This window comes from Achroia grisella, unplaced genomic scaffold, assembly GCF_030625045.1.
Source record: "Achroia grisella isolate CSIRO2021 unplaced genomic scaffold, CSIRO_AGI_Agris_v1 utg558, whole genome shotgun sequence".
Lineage (NCBI taxonomy): Eukaryota > Metazoa > Arthropoda > Insecta > Lepidoptera > Pyralidae > Achroia > Achroia grisella.
This window is the reverse complement of record NW_026712938.1, coordinates 1,713,104-1,730,841: the sequence shown is the minus strand read 5'-3', so window position 1 is coordinate 1,730,841 and position 17,738 is coordinate 1,713,104. Positions and strand designations below refer to the sequence as shown.

General features: G+C 33.7%; 1 protein-coding gene across 7 annotated transcripts in view; it reads right to left on the bottom strand.

The window, feature by feature from the left end:
- The window catches only part of LOC131848442 (phosphatase and actin regulator 3), a 56,193-nt gene that overhangs the window by 21,191 nt on the left and 17,264 nt on the right, over window positions 1-17,738 (bottom strand). For all 7 annotated transcript variants that reach the window (XM_059198301.1, XM_059198302.1, XM_059198303.1 and 4 more), the window contains 3 exons: window positions 15,834-16,001; window positions 15,006-15,104; window positions 11,281-11,484 (listed from right to left, as the gene is read on the bottom strand). In XM_059198301.1, coding sequence (XP_059054284.1) covers window positions 11,281-11,484; window positions 15,006-15,104; window positions 15,834-16,001 — 471 coding nt within the window. The remainder of the gene's footprint in view (window positions 1-11,280; window positions 11,485-15,005; window positions 15,105-15,833; window positions 16,002-17,738) is intronic.

Below are 17,738 nucleotides of genomic sequence, written 5' to 3'. Positions count from 1 at the left end.
GAAGACGACCTCGTTGAATGTACTAACAATACTAAAAAATGTATACCCATTGACTTTATAATAAAGAATATGCGATCGATATTTACTTACAAAAAGATCTTTGTAGATCAAGTAACGTTCAATTTCTATTCACCACTTATTTGCAATTACAATTCGATATTAATTTTCAATTAATTATGATTAAAAATGTAGAAAATATCAACATTCTTTGAAGTAGTCAAAGGATGTTGATATTTCGTCATTATCACCTAAAAATGAGTAAAAATTTATGCGATGATTGAAATGAAAAATGATCAGAATCTATACATATTAAAAACAAGCCCCCCGATGCATTGGTCTGTATGTTTGATAATCAAAAAACTTTTAAGATCCTTTTTATCAGGAAGTTTTTATGAAACAAGGCCACTTGTTACTGACTAATAATTCGTATATCGTAGCACCATTTTTATCGCAAATACTTATCTAGATTAGATTAACCAGATTCATTAATTAGTTTAATACATAAAAAGAAACTGAAAAAATTATGGAGACAAGAACGTAACTACATATTTTAGAAAGTTTTCTAATTTGTTTCTGCGTAAATCAGGTTTACGGGCCAATTACGTTTTCTAGCAACAATTTCATATTTCAACTGATGGAGTGAACTATTCTGGTTAACCCCACTCACTGACATTTAATTGACCCCATACTCACTACGTAAACTATAATATTAAGAAATAAGAATTTAATAATTCACTCGTAAGTAATTTACTTTAACTCACTAAACTTAAATTTTATTGATTATATATATTCATAATCTTGTTTAATTTTCTTTCTTAGTAATACTAGTATACCTTCTTTCATAATAGAAATATAGGAAAGAGATTACGCTAAGTTTACGTCTGTTTGGTACACAATTTGACAAATCAATTTCAGGGAGAAACCTAATCTATTCAAGATAAGGTTTCTCCCTGAAACTGATTTGCATATTTATTATATATTAAGTTTATATTTATTGATCGGAAAATTAGCATTTTAAGAGATTTATTATCCCGAAAAGGAAATATAAATTGCCTATAACAACTGTACCTAGAAATACTTCAATGTTCATATATGGACGATAGCGCAATAATAATGCGGAGAACGCAGAAACTGTATATCATCATACGTGAGTAAAAAGACAAGTACTCTTAAAATAAGAATATAACGTGAAGATACAATGTGAATAGTAAATCAACACCTACTAAGTTAGAACTGAGTGGGTCTTAAAGTATTCCATTAAACTAAAATAAAAATAATGAAGGCAATAATGTTTTTAGGACTATACAATCGTTGTCTCATAACAGATTCTGTTATATATCCTATGCTACGAATGATGCTGTATGGAATGATAAGAGCGTGACATTGACATTGCGGATGCGTAAAGCATATGGTGAGCGGCGTTGCGGGCGAGCAGCCAGCTGTAGTCGAGTGCAAGTGCATGCGAGAATCCTGGTGGATACCATTGTTACGCGCGAACAGTGTCAGGTTTGCGGCCTGTCTCGGGATAGGTGACTTGCGGCGCACGTAGTAATGGTCGTGGCGCTGCGGCGGTGGTGGCGGCACGAAGGGCGGTGGTGGCGGTAGACGAGCAGGCCTCCGCCTCGCACCGCCCGCGAACGCGTCCATCGCGGCGAGCGTGCCGACGTCGCTCATGCTCGCGGCGCGCTCGCGGCTGGAAGACTGCGGCCGGCCGCACGATCGTTACGCCGCCCCCCGGACCCGACTCCGCGCGCGCTCTTCGATCGCCGCCCGCCCTCCGCGTTTGCCATCCGCCCGCCCACGCGCCGCCTCGCTTTGTTTTGAATTTTTAATTTATCGTCATTCATGTAGCACTAGTGCAACATAACGAGAAAACGAACAGCACTAACGTGAATGAGTTCGGTGACCTACCAACTGCAACTTGATATAAGTGGTCATATAGCTAACCAAATATATAATATAAAACACGAATTGATTATTTTTTAATCATTCGCATTGATCAGTTGGTATTTAATAATAGATAGTATTTACAACCTGCTGTTTATAATATATAGTATAATCACAATATATCAATTCTAACTAATTTAATAATAGTATAATTCACATACTTGATGCCCAACTATATTTTATTATATTATATATATATATATATATACGAGTATGGTATACATAATCCCCAACTTATATGTAGATACAGAGGTCATTCGTAGCATAACAAAATGCTCGATTCGCAATCAGTCTATGATAATGAAACTAATTTTACAAAGTTATCATGGCTTTGGTATAGAGGTGTTTTAGGTTACGTACCCAGAAGTTCGTTGTTTAATTTCAGATAACACAGAGTATCCCAAGTTGAGGACTAGAAAATCTAACAAACGTTTACCCTTGACTATGTCCTTGTAGTTGAAGTTTTCAAGTTCATAGAGTTCGGTTTGAGATGTCATGACTTGAAACTGTTTTGATAAGTTTAATTTTATTAAACACCAACTTTATTGGAATTAATTTCCTGTCGAAGTTGTCCTTAAAGAGTTTAAGACTACCCAATAGTTTAGTTTCCCCAACAAAGCTTTAATTTTTTTTTTCTTACAGAATCAAATAGTTACACAGTGCAATTATGTTAAAATTTCGAAAAATCACAATGTATGTTCACAATTAACACAATGCATAAGGCGTAAGATTTTGGGTAATTTATATCGTGGATGGGGAACATGGTAATAGGTATTTAGCATCTGTGCAACTTCAATGTATTTTAAGGTATAGATAAGTCAATGGGCCTACGATATAAAAGTGTAGGTATAAGCGGTATAGCTATAGTCAAAGGTTAAACCATTTATAGTACCTAAAGATTATTTATTAAACCGTGCATAATCTGAAGTTTTCTTAACTTTTGCCCATTTACAGATAACCTATTAGATGTTTTAATAACAAAATTCACCGTGAGATTTTCTGTATTTGGACTTGAAGAATCATCTTAGTCTGAAGCCTCACAACCGACTTTCAACTAATGAGTTTCCGTACTTTACTCGTGAAGACGTACATATATTATAAAGAATTGCGCTAATTTCGTTGCGTACGACTGTATGTAAGTTCGAAGAACGCCATCCTCCCACGCAAAACAGTATTTGTCGCCATGTGCAGCCAAATAGCAGTTTACACTCTTTGTTTGACGTCATATAAAAAGAATACGCATTACGAATAATATTGGCTAAATACATTGAAATTACAGGATAATTAAGAATAAGTAGCATGACATTTTAGTCCTCTGAAATGGTAACGCATGAGTGGTATCAGGTGGGGTATTAAATAAATATATATATTCGAGAACATTTAAAAATAATTTTAATACCACAATGAAGACGAAATTTTGTATTGGAATAACCCAAAAACTCATTTTGAAGTGAAGCTTCTAACAAAGTATTAGTTATAACTAGGATTCTATTACGTTTATAATTACGGCATATAATATTTATCTCGTATTTCTTTCATATACAGATAGCGATCAGTTAAATTGTTATTACATTTATTGATTATACCAGTTCAAATTGTCTTTTTACGAAATGATTTAATTAATTGCATGTTTTATAGCTATTAAGGTGTAAAACTAATTCATAAAAATGAATATTCCACATGCCCATAACCTACTTTCTATGGGTATGTAAATCAAAGTGTATAACTACAGCTGCGTAATATTTTGACACGTGACAATTAGAAATATTTTATAAATGCAAAACTATTAACAATAGATAAGAATGGTTAGGATATTACAAATAAGTATATATTATTAAAATTATGTTTAGAGCGCTCCAGAGCTTAGTTATAAAACAACTAGTTATTACCGGCGACTTTCTCATGATTTTTAAGACAAACAGACGGGTTTGTCTGTGATACAATGTACCATTCACGTTAAATTTATTAGAAACCGATTCCTCACTTAGTTATATAAAGCTAACAAACAGACAGACTTATATAATAATAATAATTCGTATTTATAATATTAGCCTGGAGGTGAAGTAGATCGCTAGCATTGTATCATGTCAGGTCGATCGCGGGATTCCTCCTAGAAACCAAATGATATCATCACGATATGTTAACTGACCTGACCTCATATCATCTTATGACCCTCCACTGATGCCCCGCCAGCGTATACTGTTGGCGCTGGCCGGCGCTCTATTCCTTTGTTACATCATTTCATAGACGACAACATATCAAGTAAATAACTAGTTTATTAGCATACAACGTTATAATTTAATTTTCTCATTGCTTTCTTGATTTAATTGATTGATTTTAGAAATATGAAAGCGTAGCGGTTTTTGTATTGATTGCCGCATGCATTCTTATGTAAAATGTGAATACTATAACTATCAGATAGCAATTGTAAGTAGCTTTGACGTAGTCTAGTGTTTTGAGTAGTCATGCTCACTAAAATGTCCAGACTTGTGGCGGCGTGGTGGGCCGGGTCATTGGGCTCCCTAAAATATGGTCGAGCGCAGTGATGGCTGGCTCATCCGTCATACTCGTGAACGGGTGCTGCTTGTAGGGACTGGTCTGCTCTAATCACTATGACTGATTTCCTCTTATTAATTGTTTAACCAGTTGGTTATATATTCAATATTATTTCTATTTGAGTATTTAATAGAATTAGTGCTAATTGGTGGTTTGTATTCACACACTTAAACTTAAAAATGTAAAGTAATAATAAAATTATTTAAAAGAGCAACACGCAAGTTTCTTGCTCGTTCTTCTTGTGATGAGACAGCTTTCCGAACGAGCGGTAGATTAAAAAATGTAATGACTATTCAAAAGTGCTTCAATGTAAGTTTATTTGAATAAATGATTTTCTATTCTATTCTATTCTATCAAAAAAAATATTAACATAAAATAGCCCGCTCTGTACACTGGTTTGTGCAGTGTATGTGAAGGTCAAATAATTATATGTAAGTATAATATATATATAATTCCGTAAAAAAAACGATACGTCATTTAGTATCTAGTAAGCGGAGAAACAGATAGATGAAAACAGCAACTCCGTTTTATATTATTTTATTAGATTATATAACAAATTTATAATATTTAATTGGCCTTTCATAATATATTTATTGCTATATAAAAACAGACAGGAAATTGACGCGCCAAGCAAAAGTAAGGCGTTAGTTACCTACTGTTCATTCAATAATATGGCATCAGTTACTTTGCAGATCTAAATGTCAAAGTATAATCTTATATCACATATTTTGCAGCTTAAATGCGAACTTCCTGAAACATCTTATTAATATTATAAACTCGATTTGTGAGTATGGATGGATTTGTTACTCGTTCATAAAAAAACTACTGAACGGATTTTGATGAACCTTTACCTAACATATAGGCTATAATTTAAATAGATATTAAGTAAATTGGGCGAAATATAATGATAATGTCAAGTAAGTGTGATGCAGAAGAAGTTGCACGGGTCGGCTAGTATTAACAGTACTCTTGAAAATTGAAAAACTGCCAATTACTCCTCGGAAGGAATACCAAACAACATAATAGAAGGAGATTGTTAGTAATGAGGACTATTGGCCTCATTGCTAGTAACCTCTGTAACTAAGGTCAACGCGGTTCCCTAGAAACTGGTATCATTAAGAGTGAAACAGAATTTTTCCATACATCCGTATTTGTATATTTCCTTTTCCGTTTCTTCGCCATAAGGACATTAAAGTGAATGTTTCTTCTCATACTGTATTTTTTTACGTGTATTTTTTTTTAATAAACAATTATCACAAAATTCATTCATTTCAAACAGACATAATCAGTAAGTTTCTAAACAAAATTGACAAATTAAAAAAAGGAAAATATAGAGTCAAAGACTGCTGTACTACTCTACTAAAAATCATTCAAAGTTGTCCAGTTATGAAGAAGAAAACAGAAATAAGAAATCACAATTTCCGCTATTATTTGGAGGTATAATCAAAGCGAGCTGCAGTTGTACATTTTACTCTTTACGGGGAAATATGGATCGGGACAGCATAAGTATACGGGTATACCTTTGAAATGTAATGTGTCAACAGCGGGGACAGTTAGTCAGACAGGCAGGATGATATAGTACTAGAATTGACGCCTATTCTTGTGTTAGTTTAATAAATATGTTTCGCCGCTCGCGTTTCGTAATGGTTAATTCGTAGTGAATTCTCCACATTCCCTTCGAAGGTATTACCTTAGGTACTATTCAAAGTATGACGTACGTGAAAACGTAGTACAGAGGTATGTCCTTTGACATAAAATCTACAAATTAATCCATTAAAGTTATAAAATTTTATTTACGGTTTGCTAATATGGAAAAATGTGATAATTAAAAAAGGAACTAAAACTATAAAAACCATTTCTATTATGAATACATTATAATTGACATACATATCTTATATAATATATATCTTATATATTACCTGAATACTTGTACATTTTTAATTGAAATGCTAATTTCTGCACAAGTTTAATTGTATACAAGGTTACATAATGGTGCATGAAAGAAGAACTTATAGTATTTTGCCAATGCTATTAACCCCCCTATAGTATTGGTAAAATACTAATCAATCTACTCTTTCTCGGTGACGGTAAATGGAATCCATCGTGGTTAATGGTGAATTCGCTATGGTACCCTTACTGATCTAACTACTTTCTCATTCTCTCATTCTTCGCCGACCCTGGTGACCCAGTATACTATCAATGCAGATGGGAATACCTTTCCATCATCTGCCATTAAAAAAATACCACAAAATAACAGAATACATGATCTTGTGAGTCATAAGCAATGGTCACACTTGTGATGCGTCATAGTCGGGCTTGCTTGCGATTTGTGCTGAAGCGTTGACTGCGTGCTACGCACCTCTCAAACAGGCGCAGCCCATGATGTAGCCCATCATAGACAGACGCGGCGCAGGTGGTGGCGGTGGCGGCGGTAGCGGCGGCACGCGCCTGCCGCGGTGTGGCGCTCGCGACACCGCGCCCACAGTTATCCACCACCCTTAACTTGATGACGCCCGCACATCCTGATCTAACCACCTTGATTCACCACGTATAGTCAAAACCCAATTACGAACAGCTGATTTCGTCATCTAATAGACAGGCGAATTTACTTTAATTGCATGGCATCAATAATGGAACTTTTGCCGGAAATGAACTTACAAGGATGTATTTATTTTGTTTTGCGGTTGTACTGTTTAACGAAAAGGCACCGGAATGGATCACAATTATTTCAATTGACAGTGGTATAAGTTTATAATATACGCCACTATAATGTAATGGATGTGTAGTTGGGTTGGAAGTGTTCGAATGCCTGGGGACCACAGCCGGTGCAGCGGCCGCGATCGCGTGCTGGCGGCCGATGTGGATCGATAGCGCCCGCAGGTTCACGTCTTGCCACCGACCGACTTGCTACCATACATAAGTGAAATAAGATATGACTAACAATTCTTGGGTAACCTACAAATTGGTTTCTTTTTCAAATTCATCAAAATAATGTTGTCATTAGAGACTGAACTGAACATAGAAAAGTTTTGAAAACGCATAAAATTTAAATTATGTAATAAGTGTACTTATGAGACACATTTGACTTTATTAACATGCATTCTAGGTAACATGGTTACTTCACAAGATGTACAATACAATAAATTTAATGCATTTCTCTTTGGTGTCCTTAGCTTTAAATAATGCATTATATTTATATCCAATAGCAATTTAAGTACTCATTAACTCTAAACAAAACTCAGAATTGGTTAAACTAAACACTTCACAAGTATGTTACGGGGCAGCTGATATCATTTTCAAGTCCATATTGCAGTGCAAGAATTCAGTTCATAATTTGGAGGGGGTATAGAGACGGCACGTAATGAGAGAATATCGTTGAAGGAATAATATGACAGGTAGAATTAGTGTGTGGGCCGGTGATCGAGTGAGGTTAGGGAAGGCGCGAGGGTCGGCAGGTTTGCGGCAGGTCGCGGGCCGGCGGCGGCGCGGGCGGGCCGACACTGAGGCGCGCGCCGAGGACCCGCGCCCCGCGCAACCCGCACCGCAGCCCCCAATCTAGCCCCCACAGTTACCCCTACGACCCTACTTTCTAACTATACATGTTTTCAAATCTAGCTTGTTGGCTGGATTTTTACAGAAAATCTAGTGTTGAGATAAATATAACTGTGGTTTCATATAATGCCATTTTAATTACAATCAGGCAATAAAGCGATTTTGGCGTCTGGTTAATCCTTACTTGGTAAGAATACTACTGCAAAAACTAAGTATCATCAATTAATCTTACTAGTCTTGAAAGCTTTTTAATTTTTTCTCCTATATTATACTTTATTTTCCTCCAATACTATATTTTATTTTGCATTAATTTCTTGTAACAAAAATACATAAGTACTTATATTTCATAAATAATATTTTTTATATAGTTCTAGGATTCTTCTGGATTCTAGTTTCAAGCTTGATATCATGACTATAAAATAAATCCTATTTCATTAAAAGTACATGAATTTTGACCTTAGACAGAATCAAAAACTTTTTTTATTTTACATGATATTATATATTTCATAACTTGGTAAACGACGTAACTTTATCTTTCACAAGTACTGGGCACTTGGGCAGATCAGAGAATGCACGCACAATGTATATGTAGCACTTTGTGCGGCCGACTCACACACTTAATTCATCACTCATACTAAAACCGTTAATTTAATTCATATATGAACTAGTAGCTTCTCCCGGCGTCCCCCGGGTACTACAATGTACGTCATAATAGCCGCTGTCCACTTGCTATATAGTAGTTTTGGTATCGTGATCGTAAAATAATATGCAGCAATAAATAAAGTAGTCAGGAAATTAGCACTATCGCTTTATAATATTAAAGAAGTTGGTTCGAAGTTGAAGTTAATAATATTTCACTAACTAAATTATTTTCCCTGGAGAGAGTTATTCAGTTTCGTGACTACTACGATTACATATATTCATTACGATTATTCAATAAATTTATAAAAAATAAAATCTTTATTTTCCTTTCTACGAAAATTGCACGGACGGAGGAGTATGAAATCGCAGTTATAGTTTATATATCCTTTTCTATATTTATTAAAAATAAATATAGAAAAGGATATTTCTATATAAAAAACTATTTTAAATAAATAAAAAAAAATTACACACTACCCTGTATATGACTTTTTGATAGGACCTTAATTATGTACAAACTTAGAGTTTAAATTAATTATGATCGAATTTCGAGCATTGGACGACCACTAGTATTTAAAATATAATATTTTTAATATAGGGATCCTGATTTAACATTCACAACATATGTACGATGTAAATGTTTGAACCGACTACATGTTCGTGACGAGCAGGGACGGGGCGGGGCGGGGCGGGGCGGGGAGGGGAGGGTCAATGTTCGACGGCAGTAGGTACTGGCAGGATACTACTAATTCCAGGCACGCGCCCTCCACTCCAATCCAATCGTGTACGGACAACAGGTGCTTTTTAATTACACAAATTTTTAATTACACACAAATTAATTAAAACTCATTAATTATATATATATTAACATACTTTTCACGTGTTATTACCATTTTGGAGATAACTATTACAGTTAGAGCACAAAAAAAACATAAATATAACATTTACTGTGTTTAAATGTTATTAATTAACACAATATAATGAGTTAAAAGTAAAACGTCTGATATTATATATATTTTCTAGACAGAGACTAGACTAGACTAGAGATGCGCCTTCTATCTACACACAAAACTCACTTTATCCACTGTCCTAACTCGTCTCATGATATTATATATATCCATAAAAATAATAATAAGATATCCAGAATACGCAATCTCATTTGTACCGAATAAAAACTCTGTTCCACCATTTTCTTTGTAGAGCAATCAATGCTGACGATTATGTAGGCGCGCGATTATGCTACACTTCTACAAACCAGAACTCATTCGTATTTCTATTTACCGTGCAGTATTGGTTTTAAACTTTCGTGTTTAATAGATATTTTGTACGTCACATGTCTAAATTACGTATAAGATGAGAAGTTTGTTAATAATAAGGACCAACGTGGCTATTGCAAAAATTGTTCCTGTCCAGGTGACCATGTCTATTGTCGTCAATTTCTGAATATCGCCACAAAGATCCTCCACTGTTGCCCCGTCAGCATAAAGTTAGTGGTAGTTAGTGCAGGCGAGTGCACACTTTTAAAATTATAGGTATGCTTGCAGTGATTGTTGTACCGCGATCTCTATGGCAGTAAAAAAAATACCTACTAACAATTACATCATTTTGCTCCAATCTGCTCGTGAGCATGACTACATCCATGTAATGTACTACATACATCGAATGGAATGACATCTTTTAATAATTAATTAAATAACGAATAATTCAAATTCAATAGTTTAGCATAATATACATCCTGTCATCAGCCTGTGTTCATCTGCCATAATATTTTAAAGGTTCAAATGACGCAAGTTAATTCTAAATATATACTAGTGGCGCACCACTCCCTCTACATAATATTTGCGTAAATTGGTGTTAAGACACGACATACTATACTGATAATGCGGTGTCAATGTACTATGTCTGTACGAGACGCGCTAACTATGTTTCGTCTATTGACTAAATAGATAAAAATACTCTTTCGTTAAGTAATCCAGTAACGACATCGAAGAAAGTAATTTACATCACTTACTCTAGACTGTCCGTAACTAAAGTCAAGCGCGAGATAGTTGACTTCCGTTGAAGTAAATATAGTTATTATTCATTACAATAGGGTTGCCAATCTTTAAACATTTAATCCCGTACAAAGAAATAAGAAACTTGATAAAATCTGGTATAAACTTGTACGAGGAGGAAAATGTCCTGGCACCGAAGACCAAATTTCACCTTATACGAGGATTCTAGTACGGTTGGCACTCCTGCATTACAATTAACATCCAAATTGATAATTTGACACCGCTGCGCGTCTAAGAGACAGACGATTGTCTATTGTATAAATAGATTTGACGACCGCGATGGTCTAACGGTTAAACATGCGGCTTTGCTTCCGATAGTCGCGGGTACGATTCCTCGCGCAGTACAAACATTTGTATCCATGAATATGATTATTTGTATCAGTTTGGTTGTTTTCTATATATATATTTTAAAAATATATGTAAGTATTTACATCAGCTGTCTAATACCCATAACTCGGGCTCTGCTTACCTTGGTACTAAATGGCGTTATGTGAATTGTCTACGAAAAAAAAATAGATAGAACTGCACTCACCAATGACGTTGTTATTTTGATGCTGGTGTTGCGCGGCAGCAGCGACGGCTGCTGCGAGCATAGCTTGCTGATGAGCAAGCTGCGAAGCCAGCTGCGCCTGGACGGCGGCGTGCATGCCCGCAATCGTGCGATCCGGGCCACTGATGCCGCCGCTCACCGTGTCGCCTCGGCCGTCATCGCCGTACGTCGGAGACAGCTCTTCATCTGCACAATATATAGCTTTTATTAGCAACGACGATCTGGGTGGTCTAGCGGTTTAGCACACTGCCTTACTTCCGATGGATACGGTCTCAATCCCCGTACAGTATAAAAATCACGAGTATCTCTATTTATATTGGTTTGGGCGAATAACTATGGCATTTGTGAGAGAAACACTAAAGAGTACTCATAAAACGAAATAGTCTATCAGATGTCTAGTAGATATGCCTATAAGATGTCTAGTAAAGGCTCTGCTCAGTTGCAAATTAGACAGTTTTGGGTATTCCAGAGTTATTGATTTATTGTTAAGACAAACGAAACCAAATGCATTTACAGTAATAAATCATGCACGGAATGAAATTACTTTATTGGTCACATTTATACTGTCGAACGGCACGATATTACGATTTTACCGTCACGTATACCGTGACCGCGAAAGCATAGCGAAGCAAAAAGTATGCAGATGTATGAAGACGCTTTTAAATCGCCGTCGACAAGTAACGGCATGCTGAACAAAATTGTGCATGAATAATATCCTAAAGTGAATATAAAATACAGATCATAAATAAGTTAACTCTACTTTGCATCGAATCTTTGTGTTATCTAATGACATTATTGTATTATATATTAATTCGTAAAAAAAATACTATTAGAAACCACTAATAAAAACTACAAAAGAAATAAAGGAAATAATCCAATCAAATCCACTATTGAAGGTGTAATTCACTTTGTGATTCATCACAAAGTGAATTACATAAAGGAAAAAATATAAACATAAATACAAAAAGTAATTTACCGGAAAAAATCCTTTCAAAGATAACTCTATAATAAGTATCTACAATATATTCGCACGGTTAATACAATGCTGTATAAACTCAGAAATACAAATTGTAGAAAGAAGACCTTATAAATAAAACTTTTAAAGTAATTTTACCAAAACTTTTACATTTTGAGTTAATGCATTGTATTAAGGTGTGAATAAAATAATGTATTGTTGTTGTATTTTAATGTATGTTTATATAATATGTAATAATAATAAATATGGTACCATCAAGAATTCCAATAGAAGCAGTCAAGAAGTTTAACAAAATTATACAATAACAGAACTCTAAAAATATATATTTACATAAGTGTAGAGCATATTGATTCACCAGTTACACTATTATTTTGGTATGTATTATATTATAATTATGCTAAAAGTGTTATGGTACATACAAATAAATTCCGTATAGGGAAAAATTTTAATGACTTAGTTAATTAGCCTTGGAAGTGCCATAAGCGACAAATAAACTCACTTTCGTATTCATGTACCTTCCTGTAAAATTTCTGATTAGTCAATGTGTTGTTTCGTTTCCTAGTATAAATCTGACTAATTCTGTTTGGACTCTGACTACATTTTTGTACTAGGATATGTTATAGAATAAAGTATTTTATATGTTTATTAATTATATCATTACTACATAGTACAAAACAAAGTCGCTGACGCTGTCTAATTGTCCCTATGTATGCTTAAATCTTTAAAACTACGCAACGGATTTTGATCAGGTTTTTTTTTTTAATAGATAGAGTGATTCAAGAGGAAGATTTATATTCGCCCGAGTGTATATAAAACATGTACACTCGGGCGAATCCGGGGCGAGTAGCTAGTACACATATAAAATATAATATAGAAAAGCCAGTTTTATGGCTTTTCTATATTATATTTTATATACATACATTTTCGTTACTTTTTATACTCAACAAGATTATATATGTAAGTCAAGAATTACATATTGTATTAATCGAAATTTAATGAGCGCTGTAAATATCTGACGTTTTACACATGGTTAGGTTATGGCGTTATGAAGACTTTTTAAGGTACTATTTCTTGGCTCAGTTCTCTAATGCTCGATATACATAATTTTGTAGAGCAGGGTTTCATAACATTTTCATCCTAGACTCCTAACATATTATAAAATTCTCAACGACGCCTCAAAAAAAGGAACTGAGTAGCATTTATTGATTACTAGCTGCTACTTCGTCTGATAAAACTTTCATGCCTTATTTTAACCCCTTCTATATTTTTATCTCTAATCCCAATAAAATCCGTTTAGGCGTGAAAATGTAACAAACAGACTGACACAAATAAACAAACTTGGATATATAATATCAGTATAGGTAGTTGAGTGATCCAGATTTAAATTGTGGAACCCCAATGATATAGTCCCGGACCATAGGGACGGGCGTCAACAACCTCTAAGAAAGAAGTGTAACGAAATTACTATACCACTAGTAAGATACCACGGTTAATGTTAAGTATGACACAGTAGATCTGTCATTAAACGAAAATAAACATAATATGTATGTTGAGTATGTAAGTAATGCGAGGACTAAAATAAATTGTACCAATCTAAAATACTATATGTCAAGAGTAGGGAGATAATGAGTAATAATTATAATTCAAATATGTGAATTTAGATTTTGGAAAACTCTATTTATCCTTCAAAAGGATTGAAGTAGAAGACTAGAAGGAGAATGATGAAGATAGTGATTGAATAGATTGAGCCTTAGTATTTGCGTAGTGTCAGTGTTAGTAGTCAGGGTTGGTAAGTGGTCGTATTGTCTAAAACTACAGGTATTAGAGTTTTTGAAAAATTAATAAGAGATTAAAATCGTAAAGAAATATGAAATTTGGCATGTACACAGTTTCTGAGATTGCAAGAAAGTTAGGAATAATGGGTAATTATTATATTGGTAAACATGGTCTCTCAAATGATGTCACGGGCAGAAATTAATGATTCTATAGTCTAGAGTCTACAAGTTGAGTGAACAGACAAACGTTTCCGTTCCGTACAATAAAAAATATTCTAATAAGAAACGACCTCCGAATATTTTTCTACTAATTAATTCACTAGGAATCCTCAGCAGCGTAGTTCTAGATTTTATGCAGAGCTCCCCCTCAATTTTTGGGCTCTTTCTTTCGTATCTCCATATAATTATTATAAAATAATTTACATTTAATATAAATAAACATAAAAAACATTTAAAAACGTATAGAACTTAGCGTATTAATATGTTTTTAAAAAGAGAAACCTTCGTAAATATTACACTAAAATCGTTCAACTGTTTGAATACATGAAAAGGTAACAAGCAGACACTGTCACATTTATAATATTAGCATGATTATTCTAATTTTGAACGATCAATTATTATTATTTTAATTAATTTAATATATTTCATAAATACTAGTTACTACATTTAACCATTAACTTTACAAACTAGACAATAAAATTTATTTGTTATTTTCACTCTCAACCTAACTTATGTACTTCGAAACAATATATATTGTTTCGAATATATATAAGAGATAAAATAATAAATGTACTATTATTTATAAATTATAAATAGTATGATGAGGCCATTGACATGTTATATTATAACAGTCAATAACTCATGTCATTATATATATTAATTATGTTGCGCTGTGGTTACGAATGTAAGTCGATACGATAAAGACAGACGGCGTGTAGGTGCCCAACAAATCTTACTGGCTTCAGGGACAGGCGTAACTGGACTCTCGGGCAGCAGGATTCCCTTCTGCACCAACTCATCTCTATTTGCCCGGACGGATATCTTTCTTTCTAGGGCTGCAAATAATAAAAAAACATACATTTAGTACATGATCTGTTTCTCAATCTCTTGGTAGAAAAGAAACAAATTTAACTTAAATCTTTAACATTTGTATCACCAATACTTAATGTCGACATATGTACTTTAAGAAATCACTAAAGAGATAAACATAAAATTTCTCTCAAACATAACAAAAAGTAAAATAATATTTATTTAATGTCTTTGAAATGTAGTACAGTAATATGTAGTATTTGCATATCCCGCATAACAAGCATAAATATTCTTTAAAAGTAATGAGTATTAAATTCTTATGTGATATTCTTTAGAAATAAAGATGGTACCATAGTGGTACACAAACAAATATATACGAATAATTTAGGTACGTATGTACATAATATTATGTAAATTTTGAATGTATTGCAAAAAATATACAGAATCATTAAAACATATAACACTTTACGGTATAGGTAACATATAACATAATTCGAATTAAAAGAAAGAAAATTAATTCAATAACATGTTTAAATTTCTGTGACAGCTATTCTCAGCATATGTGTTATGTTTACACTGTGAATATTCTAATCGATACATACTATGTTAAGATTATTCCTCAAAATATTTCAACTCCACTACATTAAAGATCAAAGAATGATATACGTTATTAAAATGTCTAATTCATTATTCCGTGGTTCGTTATCTTGTAGGTGTAATAGGTTTGTATAACAGTTTTGATATATAGTACTTACTTCTAGATGCAGCTTCAAATTTTTCAGATTTCTTTTTCCGTTTCCACTTCCATGGTTTAAAAAGTCTACCGAACGCCGAGAACTTGGATTTCGTCCGTTCTGCGGGTGGTGTCCGCGCGCCAGAGCCCAGGCTGTTCGTGCGCACTGTTGAGCCATTTTGTTTTTTTGCTGTAACCAACACAAAAAATAAGTTGTTACATATCAAATCACAATAAAAAATATATGAATGTTGTTTAAATTCATTCATTCTAGTTTATAACCTTATGAAAGATCCTGTCTTACAATACATATACTCTTGAATATAATTTCAACATTAATTTAAATCAAACATTTCAATCCTTGTTTTAAAAATAGTCCGTTTTACTGTATTTTTAAACGCAAACAAAAGTAAACGTCACGTTCCAATGTCGTTTCAAGATTAAACGTGTAAAACTTCGCACTTCTTACTGTTTGCCTTTTATCTGGAGACAAGATTTTTAATAGACCTATCTACATTTTAATGATTAGGCAAAGACAGCCTCTTATTAAATAATTATTCTTATTATTTTTCTTACAGGCAATATACGCACACTGTTTTCACAGATTTTTTAAAGTCCATGTAATAATTAAATGAATGAATTACACTCAAAATTATTTCACAATTATTATTTGTAGTTGTAGTGTAGAAGCTTACTCAAAGTTATCAATATCGAAAAAAAATAAGAAGGTTGGCTATTGGCACAAAGAATGCGATGAAAGACAGCTCTACATCAATACAGATAATGGTGACAGAAATCGGTACCCTATTGCACTCACACATGTGTCATACATACACACAATCAATGGCCCCATTACGTCGAGAGTCTATTGTGAAGAACTGTCCGTGACTATCACAATACCAGCAGGAAACTACCTACATACATACCTACGAAACAGAAGACTTTCTCATCTCAATGTCTATACATATGATCTATTTTTATGTATCCCTGAATTTTTAGTGTTCGAACGTAATTTGGTTATATTAAGTAATTATAGTTGTAGATTATGGTACTAAACAGCTAGATGTTATCATATTAAATATAGTACAAAATAAGTATACAGTGGAATACGAAAACATACTACATAAACATCACGTATGAAATAAATCACGGAAGCCTCGGGTACATACATCAAAAACTATTCTGCCCATAGACAATACATATTTCAAAATCTAAAGTTTCCATGTTTCGATGAAAAGCCTCAATTACGTATGTAGTCATGTCTATACATATATGTACGTACCTAGTGAACGTATACCCTATATTAGATAGAACAATGTACGAGTATATTAAGCAGTGTAATGTCTAAAATGATCGCAACATTTTTCAAAGGTGACTTATTTTAAACAAAATATTTATTGACGTATTTCCACCAAGACGAACCACATTACGCACATCCACTCAACCATTACGTTATCTATGTGCATTTTAAGGTGTCCAAATATTAGAGATAAAATAGGTATGTAATCAAGAAGACTGATTCAGACAGAAAACAAGTCGACAAGATAAGACGCACTAGTAAGTACCCTACATGACAAACAAAACAAAACAAATACTATTAATGATTTCTTAACACATATCTTGCACATTAGCGTGATAATTTTGCAATTTACTATTCATAATTGGAATTCTTATTCGTAGTTAGCAAGTAGGCGTGATACATGATTCGGTGTACATAATTCAAAATAATCGCTCGTGTTGGCGTATTTGATATCTACTAATTACAGATGTGTTGTTGCAGTCAATGAATTAGAAGAACAAAACATCAAATGGAAACAGTCAAAAAATATTAAATGAAAGATGATTCATAGACGGTGAGTTCACTATTATCAATGGAGCCCACCAACACACTAAGAACTAAGAACACACAAGACCATGACCGTTATTT